The 23,612-nt window shown below is 37.4% G+C and overlaps 3 protein-coding genes across 12 annotated transcripts in view; 1 reads left to right on the top strand and 2 right to left on the bottom strand.

Annotated features, from left to right (window-relative positions):
• FIRRM (FIGNL1 interacting regulator of recombination and mitosis) overlaps positions 1-14,149 on the bottom strand; it is a 78,083-nt gene extending 63,934 nt beyond the window's left edge. For 2 of the 9 annotated variants that reach the window (XM_087890181.1, XM_087890179.1), the window contains exons 1-7: positions 13,930-14,121; positions 12,959-12,998; positions 11,014-11,102; positions 9,490-9,594; positions 7,652-7,792; positions 5,359-5,521; positions 5,066-5,150 (exon numbers count right to left, since the gene is read on the bottom strand). In XM_087890181.1, the coding sequence (XP_087746307.1) occupies positions 5,066-5,150; positions 5,359-5,521; positions 7,652-7,792; positions 9,490-9,594; positions 11,014-11,102; positions 12,959-12,998; positions 13,930-14,121 (815 nt within the window). Of the gene's footprint in view, positions 1-5,065; positions 5,151-5,358; positions 5,522-7,651; positions 7,793-9,489; positions 9,595-11,013; positions 11,103-11,650; positions 11,877-12,958; positions 12,999-13,682 lie in introns of those variants that run through there. The other 7 variants (XM_034409852.3, XM_087890182.1, XM_060690168.2 and 4 more) reach the window with 7 other exon arrangements.
• A 7-nt stretch (positions 14,150-14,156) lies between these two features.
• On the top strand, positions 14,157-15,983 carry METTL18 (methyltransferase 18, RPL3 N3(tau)-histidine). 2 transcript variants are annotated; one of them, XM_087890186.1, is made up of 2 exons: positions 14,157-14,295; positions 14,830-15,983. In XM_087890186.1, exon 2 carries the CDS (start codon positions 14,833-14,835, stop codon positions 15,889-15,891), a length of 1,059 nt encoding a protein of 352 aa, XP_087746312.1. In that variant the 5' UTR covers positions 14,157-14,295; positions 14,830-14,832; the 3' UTR covers positions 15,892-15,983. The 2 variants fall into 2 exon arrangements, with proteins under 2 accessions (XP_087746312.1, XP_034265751.1); XM_034409860.3 differs by having other exon boundaries at positions 14,189-14,318.
• Positions 15,984-18,483: 2,500 nt separating this feature from the next.
• LOC117661233 (14 kDa phosphohistidine phosphatase-like) lies at positions 18,484-20,496 on the bottom strand. The gene is made up of 3 exons (XM_034409863.3): positions 20,086-20,496; positions 19,066-19,190; positions 18,484-18,691 (listed from the first exon to the last, which is right to left on the bottom strand). Exons 1-3 carry the CDS (start codon positions 20,486-20,488, stop codon positions 18,599-18,601), a joined length of 621 nt encoding a protein of 206 aa, XP_034265754.2. The 5' UTR covers positions 20,489-20,496; the 3' UTR covers positions 18,484-18,598.
• Positions 20,497-23,612: the final 3,116 nt, after the last annotated feature.

The following is a 23,612-nucleotide window of genomic DNA, read 5'->3' on the forward strand; positions in this document are numbered from 1 at the left end:
AATATTCTCTTCCTTTGGACTCATTCATTCTAAATTGAGAAATCGTTTGGGACCCGATAAAGCAGGAAAGCTTGTTTTTCTTTTCCAGATTATGAACAAAGAAGAAGATGAAGATGACGAGTGAGCTACAGAGGACAGTATTTAAGTTTTTCATGTGTAGGCTGGGCTGACAGTCTAAGTTTCTTAAAATATATATATTTTGTTTAGCCAAATTAGTTAACAAACATGGATGTTTGTTTAAGCAAATAACATATGCTGTAATGTTATTGTTTCAGTTGAATAAATCTATTTAAATTGTTATTATTAAGGTAATGATTATTTTTCTCCTTCCTAAGTACAACAGAAAAGTTGTCCAAATATGAATGATTAACCTATTAAACTGGGGATAAAAAAACTAATATGAAAAGTTGTTATTCTAAAAATCTTCATCTACTTGCATATTAAAGTTATACCAGCAAGAATTAGTCTTTATGTAGAAAACTATGATTTAAATCAAGCCTTACTGACTAGTGATTTAAATCATGATTTAAATCGTGATTTAAATCAGTTTGATTTAAATCAAATCCACCCTGGTACAGAGTACATACGAACTATGCGAGACAACATAAACTGCCACGAGAGGTTCATGTACAATTTGTACGACAGAAAGTGAGAGACATTGTCTTTAAAATAACAAAAGAAGAACCTATGTATTACAGATAGAAAGAAATAATTACATTAAAACAAGTACCAAAAAGAATAAGAGAATGGAGAAAAGACTACTGGTTCCTAGCCGCGATACTAAATAAGAAACAAATACCATTTAGATGGATAATACTGGAGGGGATGTTGGTGTCGTGGCAGGGGAAAAAAATAAAAGTTGATTCGCAAGACAAAGCACCATCCTTACATGATCAGATGACAGGCACTGAAGGAACAAACAGTAGAAGAGCCGGAATGGAGAGTCAAAGAAAAACAAAGACAAGAAGGACAAGAAACGGTACGTGAGGAGGGAAATATAAAGAAGAAGAGGGAGAAATCCAAGAGGAAGAAGGAGTACAGACAAGAGCAAAGAAGAAGGACAGGAAGTAACAGGAAAAAGAGGACGGGACAATTTTTTAAGAAAATAATTAAACAAAAAATGGATATTGTATGTCTTCAAGAGACACATGTAAGAAAACAGGACGAAAAATATCTACAATGTAAAAAATTAGGAAAAACATTTGTATCGTTAGCAGATGAAAAGAAAAGAGGAATAGTAGTATATATTAAGGAAGAGATAGAAAGCAATTTGAAGTATGCAGATTCGATAGGAAGAATTTTGATGAAGTAAAAGTTAAATATAAAAATGTATTATTAGTGGTTATTTATGCACCAAACAGCGGACAAAAAGAATTTTATCAAAAACTGCATGAAAAAATATTAGAACAAAATATGGAGTATATTTGCCTGATTGGCGATTTTAACACAATTGTGGACATAAAAAAAGATTATAGGAGCGACCAGAATAATAAAAAAAAGAAAACCGTACTGCATAGAACATTTACAAATTTAATAGAAGAATTGGATTTAGTAGACATCTGGAGATTTTATAATCCAGAAGAGAAAAAATATACATACTATTCTAATCCCCATAAATCCTGGTCCCGAATAGATATGACATGGATTACTAAAACATTGATACAGGAAATAGAAACAGCAGAAATAGTTTTAAATGACTGGGCAGACCACAATCCGGTAATGTTGGAATGGAAAGGGTGACGAAGGAATAGAAGTAGATGGATTATGAACATACAGATACTGAAAGAAAAAGAATATTCTGAAAAAATGGAAAAAGAATTAAAGTGGTTCTTTAAGGATAATAATAAATATCAGACATCCCTCCAGAATTTATGGGATACTACAAAAGCCTTTGTTAGAGGATTGATAATAGCATATAATGCCAAAAGAAAAAAAGAGAAGGAAAAAGAATATAATGAAATACAAGAAGAGATTAAAAATTGGGAAGGAAAATTGCATGATAAGACTGGAGATGAGCATATGAGGTAATTGGATAGCAGCCAAACACAAATTGAATCTATTAGAACAAGAAAAATATGTGAATGCATTAAAATTTATAAAACAAAACCATTTTGAACACGCAAATAAGCCAGGGAGATGGTTGGCCTATAGATTAAGGAAAGAGAGGGAGAAAAGAATAATCCATCAATTACAAAATAAGGAAGGTAAATTACAACAGGGATTAGAAAAGAAAAAAGAAATAGCAACCCAATTTTTCCAAGAACTGTATAAGCAGGATGAAGTAGCGGTAGAAGAAATAACTCAATACTTAAACGGGGAGGGTATGCCGATAATAACAGAAAAAGAAAAAGAGATATTAAATAGAGATATTACAATAGAAGAATTAAACGAAACAATTAGGAAACAGAAAAACAATAAAACCTCGGGGACAGATGGGCTACCAACTGAATTTTATAAAAGATTAGGAGAATCATTAAATTGGATTTTGTTGGAAATTTATAATGAGGCATTAAAAGAGTCAAGGCTACCAGACTCATGGAGGGAAGCATATATCTCCCTAATCCCGAAAGAAGGAGCAGATGTAACGCAGATAAAAAACTACAGACCGATTTTGTTATTAAACTCTGACTATAAAATCTTCATGAACATAATGGCAAATAGAGTAAAAAAAATACTGAATTGCAGAATACACCCAGACCAAAATGGATTTCTACCAACAAGACAAATAAAAAATAACATAAGAACCGTAATTAATGTAATAGAATATTATGAGGTGCATCCAGAGAAAAAGGTAGCTCTGATATTTTTGGATGCACAAAAGGCTTTTGATCGGGTTAATTGGCGATTTATGATACAACAAATAAAAAATATGACATTTGGCAAGAAATTTGAAAAAACGATAGCCTCAATATATACAAAACAAAGAGCAAGTATTTTAATTAACGGGGATCGTACAAATTCTTTTAAAATAAATAGAGGAGTACGGCAAGGATGTCCACTTTCACCATTACTTTATATCTTAACACTGGAAAACCTACTTATAAGAATTAGATCAAATAAACACATAAAAGGATTAAAGGTAAAAAAGAGAAGAATACAAGGGCCAAGCATTTGCAGACAACCTTATATTCTTTGTAAAGGATCCATTAGAAAGAGAATCAATACTAATAAAGGAGATAGAGAAATTCGGTAAAGTAGCAGGTTTAAAAATCAATAAAGATAAGACCAAAATGCTAACCAAAAATGTAACAAATAAACAAATAGGAGAATTAGAAAATCAATCAGGACTACAGGCAGTTAAAATGGTGAAATACTTAGGTATTAATTTGACAGTTAGAAATGTAGCTATAAAGGACAACAACTACAAAATCTTACTACAACACATTAAAAAAGACCTAGAAAAATGGGGGAAATTAAAATTATCACTTTTAGGAAGAATTGCGGCGATAAAAATGAACGTATTGCCGAGACTCCTCTATTTATTTCAAACCATTCCAGTAAAATTAGAGGAGGACTTTTTCACTAACTTGAATAAAATAACTTCAAAATTTGTATGGGAGGGGAAAAAGCCAAGGATAAAATTAAGTATTTTACAGGACGACAAAACCAGAGGAGGATTCGGATTACCAGCGTGGGAAAAATATTACAAAGCGACGAGTTTGACATGGTTCAGAGAATGGGTTAATTTGGAAAACCAAAGATTATTAAAACTAGAAGGACATGACCTACTGAAGGGGTGGCACGCCTTCATATGGAACTCTGGAAACAAAACATATAAACATTTTAAAAATCATATAATAAGAGGTTCATTAATTGGCACTTGGCAAGAAATCAAAAACAAACACTAAATGAAAGTTCCCAGTTGGATATCCACAATGGAGGCGACAATGCACCCCAACACATTGACAGCCCAGAAAATAATAAGATATAAGGAATTATTAGACGCCCGGGGAATATTAAAAATGCGACAAGAGCTTAGAGATCAAGGTATTGAGATGGACTGGTGGCCTTATTTGCAAATTCAAACAAGGTATAAAAAAGATCAAGAGGAAGGAGGGATTGAATTAAACCCCAACTGATTAGATAAATTATTTGAACCCAAAGAAGAAAAATTAATCTCAAAAATCTATAAATATTTATTAAAATTTGATTTCGCAGAGGATATAGTAAAAGGACAAATGATAGCCTGGACGAGAAATGTTGGAAATAATATATAGTTGGAAGATTGGGAAAGGGTGTGGGAAACCAACCAGATTATGACAAGGTCTGTAGTTTATAAAGAAAATCAGTACAAAATGTGGTACAGGTGGTACTTGGCCCCTTCGAGATTGGCTAAGATGTACCCCAACCTCAGCCCAATTTGCTGGAAATGTAAACAGGTACAGGGGACTTTCTTCCACGTCTGGTGGCTTTGCCCAAAAACAAAAAAATATTGGGAAAAAATAAAAATTTGGTTAATGGAAATAACGACAGAAGAAATAGAATTTAAGCCAGAACTTTTCTTATTGGGTATGATTAGAGAAAATATTAGGAAAGAAATAAAATATTTAATACTGCATGTAATTACGGCAGCCAGACTGGCATTTGCTCAGCTTTGGAAAACGGATCAAATTCCAACAGAACAATTAATAATTCAAAAAATCTACAATTGCATTGAAATGGACAGGTTAACACTAGAATTAAAGGACAAGGTAGACTCGAAATATTATATGGTATGGAACAAATGGCATGAATGGATAAATCAAAAACAAAGTTTGTAAGATAACAAAATTAACAAACAGACACCATCAATAACGTATACATATATATATTGTAGTTTGTATTGTTATATTGTGTGTATTTTCTTCTTTCTTTTCTTTTCTTTTTTCTCTTTTGTGTCTCTTTTTTTTTATTTCTTTCCCTTTCTCTCTCTTTCTTACTGTTCTTTTATCTTTCTTTATTTCATATTTTACAATGTATGTAGTTAATGTGATAATTTATCTTTTTGTATTTAAAAGGTTGTTTTAAAATTAAAAAAAATAAACTTTCGATTGCATAATTAATAAAATTGATAACTTAAAATTACCTGATTATAAACTTCCATGTGTTTGCATGAAGTGCATGATCTATGCTGGAAATAGCAGAACAGATCTCCAGCATAGTGTGAATCACTATAGAGGAAATAAATATAAAAATTAAATGCAAGAAAAAGTCAATATTGAATACAATAGATGGCTATGTTAAATATATAGTCAGTGAAGCCTTTCTATTACTTTCATGAAATTTCATTTCTTTAACATCAATGTTCATCAAAGAGGAGAGCATTTGGACATTTAGTGCCATGTATCAATAAAGTGAGATCTATTTAAAAATACACACCTGATGCCATAATTCTTATGCTGTCTTCAGTAGCACAGGAATTTATAGACAAAATATCCATTAGCATCATAAACTGTTTTTGCAAACCATAGGTCCCCTTAAACAAAGACTGTAGTAAATCAGAAACCACGTGGAGACACTCTGCATATAAAGATTCACTGCTCTGTAGCAAAATAGAAATTCAAAGATAAAATTATTAGATTATTAGATCAGCAGTTGGTATGGTCCAAGAAACTTGGAAGCATCTATTCAATAATTAATAATCCAGGTAATTTCATCTTTCATATTATCTGTAGCTGTTAAAACATGAGTGTTTGGGAGAATTTTTTATGAAGATATCAATGTGCACAATATGGAATTAAATTACACACCAAATTTCTCAATGCTTCTACTGATTTCAAAGCACACAAGCAAATATTGGGGATTATATGTTATTTTATAGTAAAATCAAATACTTTTTTAGCAATATAAAAACACTTTGAATTGAAAAATTTAAGATTAGAATACTTTCGGCAAGGTCAGAAAAACTTTTTGAATTAAAAATGGTTTACACTTAAATTTAAAATGGTTTGCACCTTCTATACACTAATGTTCTTGTATTAAATCTTAATTTATATTGCATCGAAGTTTCATGATAAATTACACTTAAAATGTAATGACAAGAATGAAGATGCTGGTCTGCAGTAATCTTAATTTCACTTTTGCCAACAGAAGCAAAAGCATCAGTGGTGGGTTGCTCCCGGTTCGCAAGAACCGGTAGTAAAATATTTTAATAGTTCGGAGAACCTGTAATAAGATTGATTGGCCACGCCCCCGAACCGGTTCCCGGCCCGGTCACCAGTCGCTTACCCCGCCCACTGTCATTGCCTGCATGCAGCCCTGGGACTCACTCCGTCCTTTGCCAGCCAGAAGCGCTGCCGCCAGTCGCTCCCATGCACCCGGCTGCCTGCCTGCCTCATCATGGGGCCTTTCCACCATGAGGAAAGGCCCCGAAGTTCCGCTGCCTGGGATCGACATGGGCTGCCGCAGTGAGAAGCCAGGTATGGCTGGCTGGACGCTGCCTGGAGCTGAGCTCGAGGATGGCAGAAAGAGGAACGCTGCCTCTTAGCCGGCTCGACTGAGGGATAAGCCATCCGCCCCAGACACATGGGAGCAGAGCAGAAGGCGAAACTTGCCCCAGAGGCCGCCACCCCCGTGATGCGCCCACGGCGCCAAACACGACTCACCTGGGCATGCAGGGCCCAGCATCCCCACGATCTTCCTAGGGCCCTGGGTCTACCTGCAAGGGCCATTGTGCGGAACCCGTGGGGCAAAGACAGCAAGTTTTCCACAGGGGCTTTCCGGGCTCTGGCTGGTTCGGAGAGCCAGCAAAGGGCGCGAGATGCACGCCGCATTTCCTCCGTGGGGCTGGGCCAAGTTTGAAAAAGTTCCCCGCTGGCGCCGGACAGGCTCCGGTGGCTGCAGCGGCGACAGCGGCGATGGTGTCCGGACAGATCTAACAGGTGAGAGCGCAGGAGGCGCCGCACAGCGCAGGTGCGCCTTTGCAAAGTGGCCTCACAGCTGGTGCCTCCTTTCCCCAGCCAGGGCCGCTGCGCCTACGCCGCCAGGGAACCTCAGCCGAGGAGGTTGTAGGGAAAAAAAATCCCTTTAAAAGCTTCTGGCGATCCCAGCTGATTTGCCTGATTGTCAGAAGCTTCTAAAATCATTGTTTTCCTGCAACCTCCGCAGCCGAGGAGGTTGTAGGAAAAAAAATCCCTTTAAAAGCTTCTGGCGATCCCAGCTGATTTGCCTGATTGTCAGAAGCTTCTAAAATCATTGTTTTCTGCAACCTCTTAAGGTTGTAGGAAAAATGCTTTTAAAAGTAAAAGTAAAAGTAAAAAAAAAAAAGCTGGCCACGCCCACCGTCACATTACCCCCAAGCCACACCCACAAAATAAGCCACACCCACAAAATAAGCCACGCCCACAGAACCTGTAGTAAAAAAATTTAAAACCCACCCCTGAAAAGCATGCATCAAAGCACAACTGAAATCAATTATTTTATTTTAAAAATTCATTTACTACCTTTCAAAAGTGATTTTTAGCATATATCTTTACCTTTTACTTTGTGCTTTAGATGGGATTATTTTATTTTTTACCATGTATAATTACAATAATAAAATTGATTCTATCATATAATCTGTTCCTATTAACTTTGCAACTTCAGTTTTTAAGAATTAAAGATGACTTTAGTATTAATTTGCTTCTCCAGTTTTGTATCTTTCAGTTCATTTTCAAAACATAGCCTCACTAACCTTGCAGTGTAGAAATGTGTTCTTGATTACATGAAGAACAGAAGAGGGAAGGCAATAGACATGTTCTAAGGGTACCATCTCCTGTCTACTACAGATGTGTTGTACACAATCTGTTAATACTTCTAACATATGTATGAGGGCCTGTAAGAAAAAAAATACTATTAATAAAAGAATCAATAAATGTTGCAAAAAGAATACTGCAGCAGAAATCTGATGTCTTAAAAATTATCATTTTAACTGTTAAATTTTGACTTCAAAAAAGAGAAAAACAAACTAAATACTTTGGACATCAATGTTTTAATAAGTTTTAATATATATATATATCTGTATATTTAGCCATTCTACAAAGATCATCTAGCATTTGCCATATACTAAACAAAGATCAAAATAGTTTTGTTTCTTTCTTTGAAAATAGAATGTTTAAACTTGAGAATATGTATGAAAAAAATAATTTTTATTAGCTCAGTGGCAGGTTCAATCTGCATTAATAAGTCTGTCTTAACAATATAGCTGCCTTGGGCAGAAAAACATTCATCTGAAAAATCCAGCAATCCAGGAAAAAAAAAATAGCAGTTGCAATTAATTGCTTTTTCTGAAATTATATGTCTAAGTTATTAGCAAATTACTAGACAACCTAAGATCTGCTGGGTCGTCATTTAAAAGATATCTCCTTACCTAAACAGAATAACCAAGGGAAAAACAATGGTGGGAATAGGAACAACTTCCAACTTCCTACTGGCTTGACCACAGCTGATTGCCCTCCAGCAGCCAATGGTAGGACTGGTCTACCCCACCTCTGGAAGACTAGGGCATGACTGGTCTGCTGAACCTCTGGGTGGCAGTATGGCAGTACTGAAGAGCCACAAATTTGTTAAATTTCAATCCCACAGGAGTCATGGATACATTCTGTAATCTAAGCCCATTTGGGGTATCTTTATTCAAAAATTATTGCCCTATTATTTATTTATTTATTGGTTCGATTTATATGCCGTCCTTCTCTGGAGACTCAGGGCGGCTTACAATGCTTTTAAGCAATAGCCTTCATACTTTTGTATATACCTGCTTAGTAGGGCTTTCGGCCCCCCCTAAGCGGTGTTCTTTTTTATACAAAGTCAGCTTATTGCCCCTACAATCCGGGTCCTCATTTTACCTACCTCGAAAGGATGGAAGGCTGAGTCAACCTTGAGCCTATGCAGTTTCATTCAGTTAAAGGTTATAGACATGAAAGTTTTAGTGATTATATAGATTATATTTAGTAGTTATATATATGGGGGGGGTTGTTACTGAAAAATTGGAAGATTACTCATCAATTATATTTATTTCAGTCTATAAAGATATTTACATCTGGTTATCTTCACAACATGAAAGCAAAATCTAGACTGTGGAAGTTTGGCATCACACTAGGAACTTGTGTCCATTTGTCTGGAATGGTACAGGATCTCCTGCCATGGGGAGGGGATTGGACTACAAGACCGACAAGGTTCCTTCCAACCCTATAATTCTATGTTTTATTTCAAAGCATACAGCATTAATGGTTCTCCTTATATTTTCAGCCTGGATGAGAATAGGCAGAAGCACATCAAATATAAATAAAAATTTGCAGAAAATGTTCAGCACATTTCGGTTTTTATTTTGCTAAAAATCAAGACAATTTTCAATTGACTTTTGGGAATACAGATGCCTTTTAAACAGCCACAGACACATTATATGCAACAGGAGAAAAGCAGCAACTGGTCATGTATTTTCAGTGGATTTACTTTTTGTAGGTATAAATTAGCTCCCAAAATCTTAAAATTATAGAAAAACAAGACATGGACAATTCTTCAAGCTAGATTTACCTGAAGATGGTTTCTCAATGTCATATTTAACTGTACATTCTTGTTTGTCAAACTTTTGGCTTCAGCGGATATTTCATATAATAAATGGTCAAATAATTCTATGGTCTGCTTGAACAAAAACAATCACAATTGAAACAATATTAACTGAAAGCAATAAATTAAATACATACAAAGCACTGTGATTTGTTATAAAATGGGATGACATTTACTACCCTTGATAGTTTTTAATAATACAAGAGATATTCAAGGTATGCAGTGGTTATCAGCAAGGACACTCAAACAAACAAAAAAAACCCCTTCATATTAGCAGGCACTGAATTAAGATGTCCTATTTAAGTTCTTCCAGAGGTTCTCTAGAAAGAAACTAAGATCTAAAGAGCATGAGCATTAGGGGACAGAAGTCCCATCTTTTCTTTTCTTGCAATGCAATAGAACAGTACTATAATAGAAGCTCCAAATTTCACACACAACTGGGCAGAGAATGAAAAGGGTCAAGAGGCCATAGGGGGACAGCTAGCAAAAACAAAACAAAACTCCAGTTGCATATGAATTATTATAGCCTTTTTAGATTTCAGTCAATACTTAGCTAAATTAAAATTTGTTGATTACACAATAACCTTTTATATTGTATATAGATATTTACATAGCCTTCTTTATTAAAGAAGCATATAGGTAGTCATCCATCTATGACCATAATGGAGCCTGCCCATTACTGTTGCAAGTGGTGACAACCCCGCTTAATGGCCCTCACCTCTTGCTTTCTCTGATGCTGAACTTAAATGAATACATGGGTCTTTAAGCGAGCATGGGTACCTCATGACTGGAGCCATCCCTGGGAGGCCCACACCCAGCTGGATCCTTAAAGGAGGAAGACAAGCAACAAAAAAATTGCAAAGCCAAAAACAGTCCAGCAGGCGGAGGAACCCAGTTAGATTAGTGTCTAGCACTGCATCCCAAGTCTTCTAAACAAGCCTCCATGCTTCGGCGATGAAGCCACACTTGTGGGCTGGGCCTCTACCCTGATTAGCTGGCCATAGGGAGACTGCAAACCTTTCCTGGCTCTTGCAAGGTTTTGAAGAAGCCAGCCACCTGCATAGATGGATAGGCAAGAGCTTCCTAAAATCCCCTCCCTACCGATACACCAGAAACCCAGATTTCTTCAATAAAGAAAACAGAAAAAAAAGTAGGGAAGACAGACTCATTGATCTAAATGAAAGATTGTAAGTAGAGGACTATCAACATAGCCAGTAGTTATTAGAGCCAGTTTGTAGTAGTTAATGCACCAGGCTAGAAACAAGGAGACTATGAACCCTGTCTTAAGCACAAAGCCAGATGGGTGACCTTGAGCTAGTCACTTTCTCTCAGCCCTACGAAGGAGGCAATGGCAAACCACTTCTGAAAAACTTTGCAAAGAAAACTTCAAAAACTTGTCCAGGAAGGCAAGATGGATTGAAAGGTGTGCGCACACATACACATAGTAGTTACTAATTCACACTTTTCAGCTCATAATATACAATATCATACCTTAGGGAATATTTTGGAGAAAAAAACTTTCTCCAATTCTGAAAGTTTTATGTGAGGTAGAAATCTCTCTGTCAGAATTCTTAAGATATCTGTAAATAAGTAAATTTAATAAAACCATAAATCCAAGGCTTAGATCTCAATGTGACATTTTACAGCTTTTAACCACAAATACTAAACAGATTTTTAACTAATATTATTACCAATATTTCCCGTTTAATTGGATGGCACGACAGGCTGGAAGAGAAAATAACAAACATATTTCCTAATAAATCAGTATCATTATTTACTGTAAATACTGTAAAAATCATTGCATTTTAGGACAGATCTGCTTTATTGTTGCTGCTATCTTTTAAGTTATGTTTTATTATTAATCGCTACAGTGATATATACTTTCTTTTTTCTGTTGCATTCTTTTCATTTTTAAGCACTTTTTATATATAGTTTTGTATATATTTGATTATAAGTATGTTTCTGTTTGGTCTCTTTTTTTTTCTAATAAGAGTGTATGTTTTTTTTTTAAAAAAAAGGAGGAGTATGTTTCATACTTGGGGCAAGTATGCCTGTGTAAGCCTCTGTTACAGTGGTGCATTTTCCTCCCCTTTTTTCTCATGCTGGCCCTTCCCCTTCCTACACTGACCCAGAAGGTGCTCAGTAGTCTTCTGTATATGAGAGCAGAGTTTGTATGAATGTTGCAAGAGAGGTTCCCTTCTTGATCCAAGTAATGGAAGCTGTAGTTGTGATTCCATAGAGATTCCCCCCATAAGAAAAATCAACAGGCTCAGCAGGAAGTGTGATAACTTGTAAAAGCTTCTCCATTTGAAAATCCAACACTCCGAGACAAACTTTGTGAAGTTTATTGCTGCCTAAGGTAAGTTTCCAGAAAAAGAAAATAATTTATAGGTGAGGAAGCCAAAATAATGAGAATGAAAAAAGACTGCAATTCTAAGCATCCCGATCCAGCAAAAAAAGCAACATCTTTTCAGAAACCAGGGATACTGAAGTATGGAGCTGCAATCGTCTGAGAAATAAGTAATATTCTTCATGTATTAAGCAAAGTTCTAGATAACCATTTTATGCTTAGAATTTGAAATTATATTTAGAATTTGTCCTTTCCCCATACAGTAAATATAACTAATGTATTGCCAGAGAATACTTTTCTGAGGAGTCCTTGGTGCTCTCTGAACTTTTTTCCTGCAGACGCTGCATTACTCAAACAAGAGAACATCATCCATGACTAGTACTGATGATGTTACCTAGTTTGGGTAATGAAACATCTGCAAGAAAACAATCAAGCTCAGGGAACACTAAGGACCACTCATTTCAAACCTGAGCTACAAAAATTCTCCTTTATTGAATATTTTGCTGCTGAAAAATCTTCCATTTTCTCTGAAACATTTAACTAGGAAGATCTAAAAAGCTAGTATAAATACATTTACAGTTTCTTCAGTATCACTGACTGAAGGAAGCAAGAGATGGTTGACAGAATAGTTTGGTTTGGTTGGTGGCTCTAAGCGCTCATATTTAGATGCTCATTTGAGAAATTCTGAATTTCTATAAGCAGGGTGATTCCAGAAAAAGCCTTGCTGACATAAATATAACAGTGTCCACAGAGCAGATGGCAGGTGAGATATACCTCCTGGGAGATACAAAGATAGAAAAGCAACAGCTTTGGTCTGCTTGCCTTGCCCAGATTTTATGTCATCCATAGCTTGGAACCACCAAAATGTTATGATGAATTATGACTGACCTGAGACAATTTTGCAGAACCTCCAGAACACAGTGATTTGATCTGGGTTCAAAATAAACCTATTTATTTCATTCATTCATTCATTCATTCATTCATTTATAAAAAATAAACCTGCTTTGTGCATATTCATAGAATTTAATAAATACAAATAATAAAGGAATTAAGCATACTTTAAAAGTCTGTACAGTAACTACTTACATATATGCTCAATCCCACTGTCAGTTGCCTGATATAAAGAGTACAAATATTAAGAAAAATAGCATGTTCATATCTTAAAATAAATAAAAATAATAAATAAATAAATAAAAATAAAGTTGAACTTTATCAACATCTGAGCACACTCATTTAATTCACAATATATACTAAAGGTTCAGCTTTCAACTAAACAACAGTACAGCTTAAGCTATACTGGCTACACCAATTGAGATTACTACTTCCAAATAAAAATGTCTGTTGCTTGGAGAGCAAAGGATGTATATCAACACAAAGAACTGAAACGCCAGGATCCTCCAGGCCTAGAGAGGAGGAATCAGTTTTGATTTAAAATCAGACAGAATTTGTCATTGCAACCAACTGAAAAATGAAACCATATGTTTTGTTGGTAGTTTAAACGGTGGTAAAAGTATTTGGTTCCTCCAAATTAACACAAAACTACTAAACTCTACAGTTATGGATAATTCAAATAAATTTGGCAATAATTACTCATATTATCTTAATAACTATTATCAATGATTTTCTGATTATTCTTATCTGTAAAAATATTCTAGAATTTTGGCAGTTCATCTTAAAATAATGTATAGGTTTCTTTTTCATTTTCCAAAGCCGCTGTCTTTGGAAAAGGAACGAAAAACAAACTCAAGAAATATACATATTTAATCCTCAGGATGCTGCGTTTGAGAAACTGCTGAGCGGAAGGCTTTACCTACGTTTCCTACGGTCAGTTTTCATTTCCCACACTTAGAGCGCTTCCTTTCTAGCCTTAGCCCGCTGCGAGCAAAATTTGACTGGCTTGCAAGCAGACATACGGAAAGGGCCGAGACCACCACTGACCATCACAAACGCCGGCAGAAGGATAACCTTACGACAAATTGAAGGAAGAGGAGGGGGCCCCTTTCCTTTTCCCATTCCCAATTGCCCCCGCGCCTCGGCTATGCAATTGAGAAGGATATGAAAAGGCGCGGCAGGGCGGCGGAGAGCTGGCGACGGCACGCCTCTGGATCCCAGCCCTCCACCTCCGACAACAGCGACATCTCCTCAGGCTCGGCCTGAGACATGCCGCTCATGTATCCGTATCTGCCGCCAGAAGCGAAGGTCCTCCTCCTCCGCTCAGCGCGATTCCCATCAAACACCGCGGGGATCATAGAGCCAGCTCTAGGGCGGGCTAGTCCTGCGATGGAGCCGCTCTGGAAAGCCTTTGGAAAACGAGACTCCCGCCTGGGCCACGTGGGCTTTCGCTTGTTCAGCCGCCGGCTTGCCTCTCCGCTCTGTCGACGGGCTTCCCTGCCGTGGGCTAGAGGCTTCCTCCTCCTCCTCCCGTGCGAGGTTTAGTCTTCACGAGGTTGTGGGGGAAAGGATTCTGTATTGTGTGGGAATTAGGCTGCTCCTGGAAGGAAAAACGTGTGTGTGTGTGTCGGGGGGGGGAGGGGGGATTGCAAAATGAAGGTAATACTTGGCAGGGAAGTACTTGGTGTGTCAGATTTGGTTATGTTGTGTTCCTTTTGCTCTTGGAAACGCTGTGAAAAAGATTCTTGAAACTGGATTAGATTTGGGGACAAATTAATTTTGCCTCAAATCTGGCATCTTTTTTCCTGGACAACAAAGATTCCTGACTCTCTGGGATTCCTTTCAACACTCGAAGGCATAATCAGAGAAACCACAGGATGGTGTAGCATTTATGAGTATTGTTAAGAAACATATATATATACTGTATACATTTGTAAGGATATTAGAAATAATGGAAACTATAACAAGTAAGCTTTGTACATTTCTTTTTAAGTACAACCAAAATCAGTGTGTTTGCATATTAATACTGCAGACATAAACTTATTTTTTTCTGTTTATTTCTCAAGACAATGGAATTTCAATTCAACTTCTCTGTGGACAAAATAGCAGAAAACAGAACAGATACTGCTGAAAATGAAAAGCTACAGCAGGAAACGGTCCTATTGAATAATCAAGAAAACAGCATTAAGATTACTTCAGAAGAAAATAAATTAAACTATTTATCTGGAACCATTGCTAATATATCAGACCATAGTACTTTGAATGCAAGACCTGATACAAGTTTATTGAAACAGTCCTGTCCCAAATCTGCCAAGGTGCATGATATTCCTAAAGATGTCAGTAAAGTCCTTGAGAACAAAACTATTGGAACTTTACCAGGCATTAGTCATGCAAATATTTATGTGGTGGAGACTGCACTCCCAGGAAACTCTGTCAAAGAAAACATTATGTCTAACACTTCTTCTCAATCTGACCTCATTACAGGTGTCTATGAGGGAGGTTTAAAGATTTGGGAATGCACTTTTGATCTCCTGGATTATTTATCAGAAACAGATATTCAGTTTGCACAGAAGTCAGTTTTGGACCTTGGGTGTGGAGCTGGACTGCTAGGAATAGTTGCATTAAAAGGAAATGCCAAAGAAGTTCATTTTCAAGATTATAACAGTTCAGTAATTGAAGGAATCACCATGCCGAACATACTGGCTAATTCTCAAAATGATGATGGTGAGGAAGATACCCAGCTTCAACTAAGTCAATCTAGGAAAAAAGATTCCACCCAAGATTTTCTCTCTAAATGCAAGTTTTTTTCTGGGGAATGGTCAGAATTTACTACATTTATTTTAAATAACACCAAACCTTTAATAAAATACGATCTCATACTTACATCAGAAACTATTTATAATCCTAATTACTATGAAGCTTTCCATGATGCACTTTCAAGTTTATTGGCAAGAAAGGGCACCATATTTTTAGCTAGCAAAGCACATTATTTTGGGTGTGGAGGAGGGGTCCACCTTTTTACAAGTTTCATAGAAAAGAAGAATGTATTTAAATCTCAAGTGGTTAAAGTTATTGAGAAGGGGCTCAATCGTTTCATTATTGAACTGACATTTAAGAATTCCTGTTAAAATGCTAACATGCATATTATTAGATATGTATTTTCTGTTATCAGAGGTGTTGTAATAAATTACTACTACATCTGACTTTACTTACACCAAAACTTACTATGTTTTCTCCTTGTCTCTGAATTATTTATAATTATTTGTGCAGGGTATGTACCACATAAGCATAATTTTAGCTTGATTTTGTCTAGCAGTCATTTCCCATAAATGTCTAAGACTGCATTATTTATGGACCTAGTTTGATATCACAATTATTTCCTCATCTAATTTATCTTAAGAGTAATACTACATGTACAGTATCTTTCCCTCTAATACATCAATCACTTAACAAAATTATCTCAATTTTTACTGGCATAAAGATCCATCTAGTCTAAGGCAGCTGCTTCAAAAGCAAAATAGGAACAGCAATGTTTATATTTTAAAAATTATAAATTCATTGTACATGTCATCTCTGAGATGAACATGTTTATGCTTGTAGGAAGTTAGCACCCACCCCTTTCCTGGAAAATGAAATATTTTAGGAAACATTAAAAAGGCAGAATATTATGTTTCCCTGGATGAGAAATGGAGAAGCATGTTTTAAAGACAAAGCAGCTCCCACCTTCCTGCCTCCCCCCTTTTGTTAAGGGGCCAGAGGCAGAAACTCAATCTTTGTCAATGGACCATCATCTGCAACACAATGGGACCCATCTAGGACAGAAACTCACATGGCACCTGGGAAGATTACATCAGCCAGCAAGGCTAGCTAAGACCCCCCACCCCCTGGGAGTCTGACAACCAATCAGGATACTCTTTCGGGGCCCCAGGAAGTTCAAAGCCAGAGAGCATAAAACTCAGGGACTCGCTGTATCTCACCCCTTTTCTGTTCAGGAACTCAAACCATGTGATCCTGTCCACCATTAAACCATCTTTCCAAGCAGTCTCCATGTTTCCAGTGTCTTTTTCCCCATTTGGAGCTGAACCCAGAAGGATATTTCTTCCAACATGGTGAAATATGTGTTTATTTTCTAATTAATTGGGTAGATATCAGAATAACAAACCAGTCAATTCAGCCCTTGTATTTAATTACTGAGAAAATTGGGTTCAATAAATCATATCTTAATTAACCATGGGCAAAACCTTTTTCCTTGGGCAGTTTTTTTTTACCTCCATTGGTATCATTTTTGTTGATTGATCGATTCTTGGAAACAATATGGATAAATCCATGCATTTTCTTGGCCAAATTTTCAGAAATGCTTCATCCCAGGCAGGGCTGAGTGTGACTGGCTCAGTGTCACTGTTGCCTACTACACCTAATTCAGGATTAGAATTCAAGTGACCCTATTTTTAGTTGAGATATCAAATTATAAGCTCTCTTGCTTACAATTTTCTCCTTACCGCTAGAAACCTGCAACCATATTTTCATTATATTCTTTCCAGATGTTTCCCTAGCCACTTTTAATTTTTTTGAAGCTCCTGATACTTTCCTCTGATCTTCAATTTTTCTGTCTCTTGCTTTTCTTGTTAGTCTAAATTCATAAGAAGTAGCTTATGAAGCATGCTTACCTTTCCCTTTTCAAACAATTCACAGCAGTAAAACCAAGCAGGTTTATGCGTACTAGCAATTGAATGTTACCATACATTCCCATTTTTTTGGTTCAGATACCAAATGAAGAATCACAGTAAAAATTGTACTTCAGCAGAATTTAATTCAAGGTTGATTGAAATACTGAAGTAGATCTAATTCTTACATGGTTGATGTGTCTTGTCATGCATAGGGATTAAAATGTGATGTTTTATGAAACGTTAGTTGTACAGAATTATACTGTGATTATGTGTGCACTGAACCTCAAGTCGTCAATGACTTTTCAGTCTAGCATGTATTGTGAATCCAAGCCATGTGGTTATCTTTATGGTACAAGTACAAACCCATAAAACTACATTGAGTAAATTGTAATGAAACATGTTATCAAAACACAACCTATATCTTAATATTTTTAACTTTTTAAATACTTTAAAATTGTTCTGGGATTGGATAACAAAGAGAATTATGTCATGTAATTGCCCACAGAATTTTTATCCAGAATCTGCAGTTGCCAATGTGTCAATGGCACCTAAATGGCTCACAGTCCCCCTTCTAAATTAAAATATTAATAAATTGTCATATTATATATGATTTTGGTTTTCCAAAATGAGATTCTAAAATTGCATTATTTTAGAAAAGGAGTACCTGAAAAAGATGTAGATCCCTAATTTAGAGCCTGCAAATATTGGGCATGATATTATTCCAGATATTTTTCATACTGAAAAATAGTTTTAATACTGAAACTGGATGAATTATCAAAGATCATGTGTTCATTCTGGCTTTGACTTGGCAGTTTATCAACAAAAATGCAAATATTTACCAATGTTCAGGAAGTCCTCAAAATAAAGCTTGATTTGAATGAAACTTTATTTCTTAAAAATGTTTAAAGAGGGCTTCCATTATTGCAGGGTCCAAAATTATCTTTATGGCGATGTAAACTGGAAGTAAAGTATGGATTTAAAAAATACACATGCTGTCAACAAGATGTGAAGACGTGATAAAACTCCAAGTTATTTAAAGCATGAACCAAGCCATTCATATCCTATTTTTTATTCAGTATACGCTAAATACACTGATTGTATTTCCTCATGGGAGCTTAGAATTAAATGTGTATTATCTTGAAAAGATATTTATATTAGATTATACAATTTATTTCTTGTCATCTGACCAGCTAATTTCATAATCTTTATAAGTTCTCTTCAGTATTTCAACAGTCACAGAGTGATCAGCTTTACCATATCCCTGTAAGAAGAAAAATTTCTAGTGTCATGGAATTGTAGAATAAAAGGATGGGAAAAGACACTCATAATATTTTAGTCCATTCTGCTATAGCTATTGAGCATGATTATTTCCAAATAGACTTATTCCTAATAGAACCTGCACAAAGTAGACAAATTATGATAAAATAACAACTCTTGCAATCAGCATAATTAGAAATGTGTGAACACAATAACATGAAATATGGTACATATTGAGGATAACTGAGAATTAAAGAAACCTCATCCCCAAATCTATTACTATTCCTTCTCATGAATTAATATTTATAAACACTACCGTAATCTTAATATGCAAATTAAATCACCAATATTTGGGCAGCATATGTAAGCAGCACTTACTGTAGAAAAGCCAAATACACGGATTTTCTTGTCTTTGCTGTTATGATCAATTTTTCCTCCTCCAAGACACTTGCATACAAAACCTAGCTTTTCCATTTCAGGGTTTACTTTTTCAAATATGTGATCTGTAATAAAAAATAGAAGCTAAGCAGCACATTAACAGTATACTATAAAGACAAAACACAAGGATCTGTGAAATGTAAACATTGTAGGAACTATAAAAACTCTACCTTGCCTTAACTATAGTATTCATATCATTCAAGCAATTTTGAAGATATTTATTTTATGTCTGGAAAGGATTATTATAAACAAATATAGATTCTCTTCATCTTGTAGATGCCAAAATGAAGAAATGCCAAAGCTGAATGCCAAAAACCAGTTTGAGAACAGTTTATTTTTTTGGCTTTCTGTCCACAAACAAAATAGAATGATAGAATAATTAAGAATGTAAGTGGCTTGTTTGTAAAAAGGAAAATACCAACCTTTCTACTTAAAGTTTTGTGGAAAAGGAAAGCATGACAGTGAGTCTAAAGCATCATAATCATTTAGATTTATTATATTATAATTCAAATAAGAGAACAACATGCTTTTCTCATCCAGATTTCAAATGCAAAAATTTAACAGGGCATAGCTGAAACAAGTTATTTCAACATGCTGGATTCACACAGTATGCAAACTCAAGATTCAATAGTGGTCTATTCAATTGTTACCTGTTACTAAATCATAAGGGGGGTGGGGGGAGAACCCACAAACCATACTTAAAAGGAAAGCAAATGGAACATTATGGTGGAACTAGGCTTGGATGTCCCAGCGAAATCTGAGAGCGGATCTAACCCAGGTTAAACCCGCTGAACTAATATTCTCTAATGAGACCACTCATTAGTCATACATGTAACTTTTCTTTTTCTCTAGTGCTATTCCGGCTTCTTAATTTCACGCTGAACGGTGCTGATTTCACATATATATTTTTTCATTGTTAAGCCAATGTCTGAGTCCGGTCCAGCTGGCAGCTCCACTCACTGTGGAACTCGGCGTCCGCAGTGCCCCTCACGATGTCGCGGTGTTCATCAGCCCCCCGCTGCACCCGCACCAGGATATATTTGAAAGTGCCATCGGGATCCAGCTCCACTTCAGGCACCGAGCTCAGCTGTCCTCCGGCCGCCATTATCCAGCTTCGCGGACTGGAGCAGAGAGCGCGCCGAAATGTAGAAAGAGAAAGCATCGACGTATTTTCGGCGTCGCGTCGAGCCTCTCCAATGTAAAAAGGGGCCTGGATCGCCAGCCGCAAGCGCTCATTGGCTCGTACTGGTTGTGGTCGAGGGGCGAATTGGCCGCACGAATGCGCGAGTGGAACGGGACTCTTCCAAAAGTGGAGAAAGCTGCGACGAGCCTCTTTGCTGGAATCACCCACGCACAAGCACATCCCTCCCCCCCCCACGCCCACTCCTACGAAGACCACAATTTCAGGGTAGAGAACGGATATTCTTCAATCTCGATTAGTGGAACAAAAGGTGCTTAATATGGAATACTAACCGCATCTATAATAATAATAACAGAATAACAGAGTTGAAAGGGATCTTGTAGGTCATCTAGCCAACCCCTCGTAAAAATCTATCTAAAGATAGTTTTCTATTTAAAATACATTAATAATTCAGTTTATTCAGCATGAAATGGAGCTTACTTATATAACATGAGGCTGTATATTCTACAATATTTACATTTTTGGTAAACTCATTCAATGAATCCAAGCTCTGCAAGCTAAATAGGAAACCTTCGTTTTGTTTGCAAATAATAATATTAAAGATTCTAACTAACCAGCAAGAATGAGTCCTTACATTTAAAGAGCACCTGTCATTTCAGATCCATCATGGCAGTGCCTGTTAGCAGGCATCCACTCACCTACTGCCTGCCATGTCCCTCACCTTGTTGTGTCACTGCCGCATCACCAGCTGTCCCATTAAAGTGAATGGGACTTGAGTCAACAGCGGGTCAGAGGAGGAGCCACTGCGGGACAGAGATGACGGTTACTCTTTAAAAATTATGATTTAAATCGAGTTGATTTAAATCAAGTCTTTTTACTAGTGATTTAAATCATGCTTGAGTAACCTTTTCGGCACCAAGTGCTGAAACGAGTGCGCCGGAACCCGGAAGAGAGCAGCTGGCTGGTGCATATGCAGGCAGTGGCCATCTGTTCTGGGTTCTGGCACGCGCATGCGTGCCAGCCAGCTAGTCCAGTGCGCATGTGCAATGGCCAGCCCTCTTCCGGGTTCTGGCATGCACATTTGCACCAGCCAGCTAGTCTTCATGCATATGCGCGCCAGAACCTGGACAAGAGCAGCTGGCATGCATGCCTGCGCACCGGCCAACTATTCTCTTCTGGGTTCTGCCACACACATGCACAAAGACTAGCTGGCTGGTGTGCATACGCGCACTGGAACCCGGAGGAGCAGATGGCGATGGCACGCGTGCTCACAGAGAGGCTCTGTGTGCCACCTCTGGCACATGTGCCATAGGTTCACCATCACAGATTTAAATTGTGATTTAAATCGACTTGATTTAAATCAAATCCACCCTGGGATTAACCGAATTAACTAGTACACACATTACACACTATAGGGGTGCATGTTAGTCTATAGAAGCCCCAGATCAGTTTGATAGTATCCTGTAATACCAACAAATTTGGTTAGAAGATAGAAGCATTTATCAGATACCTCTCAATTCACCAGCTGCATGAAGGGGGTTGACTGAAGCAAGAATTAAATTTATACAGAGGAGGAAGTGGGGAGTAAAAACAGAGTAGAGAGGTTATGTAGATGAAGGTCAAGTAAGTAGACCAAAAGAAGTTTGTAAATCAATTGTAATGTAAAAATCTGTTGTGTTTATTCAAACCTAAAACAGACTGCAGCTTAATCTGGTTCTGATGCTCATCAAAAATGAACTGTGTACTGTATACTTTTGTATTCCAAACCTGAATACTGCGATTTATTTTTTATTTATTTATTTTATTGAATTTCTATACCGCCCTACTCCCGAAGGACTCAGGGCGGTGCACAGCCATGAAATAAAACACATAGATATACAAAATTTAAAATCGAATAAAATGAATTAAATAATTTTGGCTGAATTAATACCCATAATTTTAAAAACCCATAATTTTAAAATACATTAAAAATTTAAAATTTACACTTAAAAGGGAGAAGATTTAGGCGAGGCCAGCTTGATGAAATAAAAGCGTCTTCAACTCGCGGCGGAAGGTGCGCAGATCCGGAATCCTCCGTATCTCTGGGGGGAGCTCATTCCAGATCGTCGGTGCCCCCACAGAGAAGGCTCTCCCCCTAGGGGCCGACAGCCGACATTGCTTGGCCGACGGCACCCGGAGGAGCCCCTCTCTGTGGGTGCGTACTGGTCGGTGGGAGGCTGTTGATGGTAGTAGGCGGTCCCGTAAGTAACCAGGTCCTAAGCCATGGAGCGCTTTAAAGGTGGTAACCAGAACCTTGAAGCGCACCCGGAAGACCACCGGGAGCCAGTGCAGCTCGTGCAGGAGAGGTGTTACATGGGAGCTCCATGTTGCTCCCATAACCACCCGCGCGGCCGCACTCTGCGCCAGTTGGAGCCTCCGGGTGCACCTCAAGGGGAGCCCCATGTAGAGAGCATTACAATAGTCCAGACGAGAGGTGACGAGGGCATGAGTGACTGTGCGTAACGAGTCCCGATCTAGAAAGGGACGCAACTGGCGAATCAGGCGAACCTGATGAAAAATCCTCCCGGTCACGGCCGTCAAGTGCTCTTATAAAGACAGCCGTGAGTCCAGGAGGACGCCCAAGTTACGAGCCCTTTCCATGGGGGCCAATGATTCGCCCCCAATAGCCAGCGATGGCGCCAGCTGACTATATCGGGACGTCGGAAACAAGCAATAATTTACTGGAGTATTTACTGGAGTAAATTACTCCAAATTGGGTAAAAGCAATTTTTCTTTAGGTATAGGTAGTCCTCAACTTACAACCACAATTGAGCCCAAAATTTCTGTTGCTAAGTGGTACACTTGTTAAATGAGTTTTGTCCCATTTTACAACCTTTCTTGTCCCAGTTGTTAAGTAAATTACTGCAGTTGTTAAGTTAGTAACGTTAAGTGAATCTGGCTTCCTATTGACTTTATTTATTTATTTATTTATTCGATTTATATGCCGCCCTTCTCCGGAGACTCAGGGCGGCTTACAATAAGGTAAGCAATAGCCTTCATACTTTTGTATATACCTGCTTAGTTGGGCTTTTTGCCCCCCCCCCAAGCGGTGTTCTTTTTTATACAAAGTCATCTTATTGCCCCCACAATCCGGGTCCTCATTTTACCTACCTTGGAAGGATGGAAGGCTGAATCAACCTTGAGCCTGGTGAGATTTAAATCGCAGTAATTGCAGGCAGCTGGCAGCTAAGTGCTACTTAACAGCACTTTAGTCTGCTGCGCCACCAAGGCTCTTGTAAGACTTGTAAGTCTTTTAACAAGACTTTGCTTGTTAAAAGGTTGCAAAAGGGAATCACATAACCCTGGG

Source organism: Pantherophis guttatus, chromosome 3 (assembly GCF_059756535.1).
Source record: "Pantherophis guttatus breed Tessera chromosome 3, ASM5975653v1, whole genome shotgun sequence".
Taxonomy (NCBI): Eukaryota; Metazoa; Chordata; class Lepidosauria; order Squamata; family Colubridae; genus Pantherophis; species Pantherophis guttatus.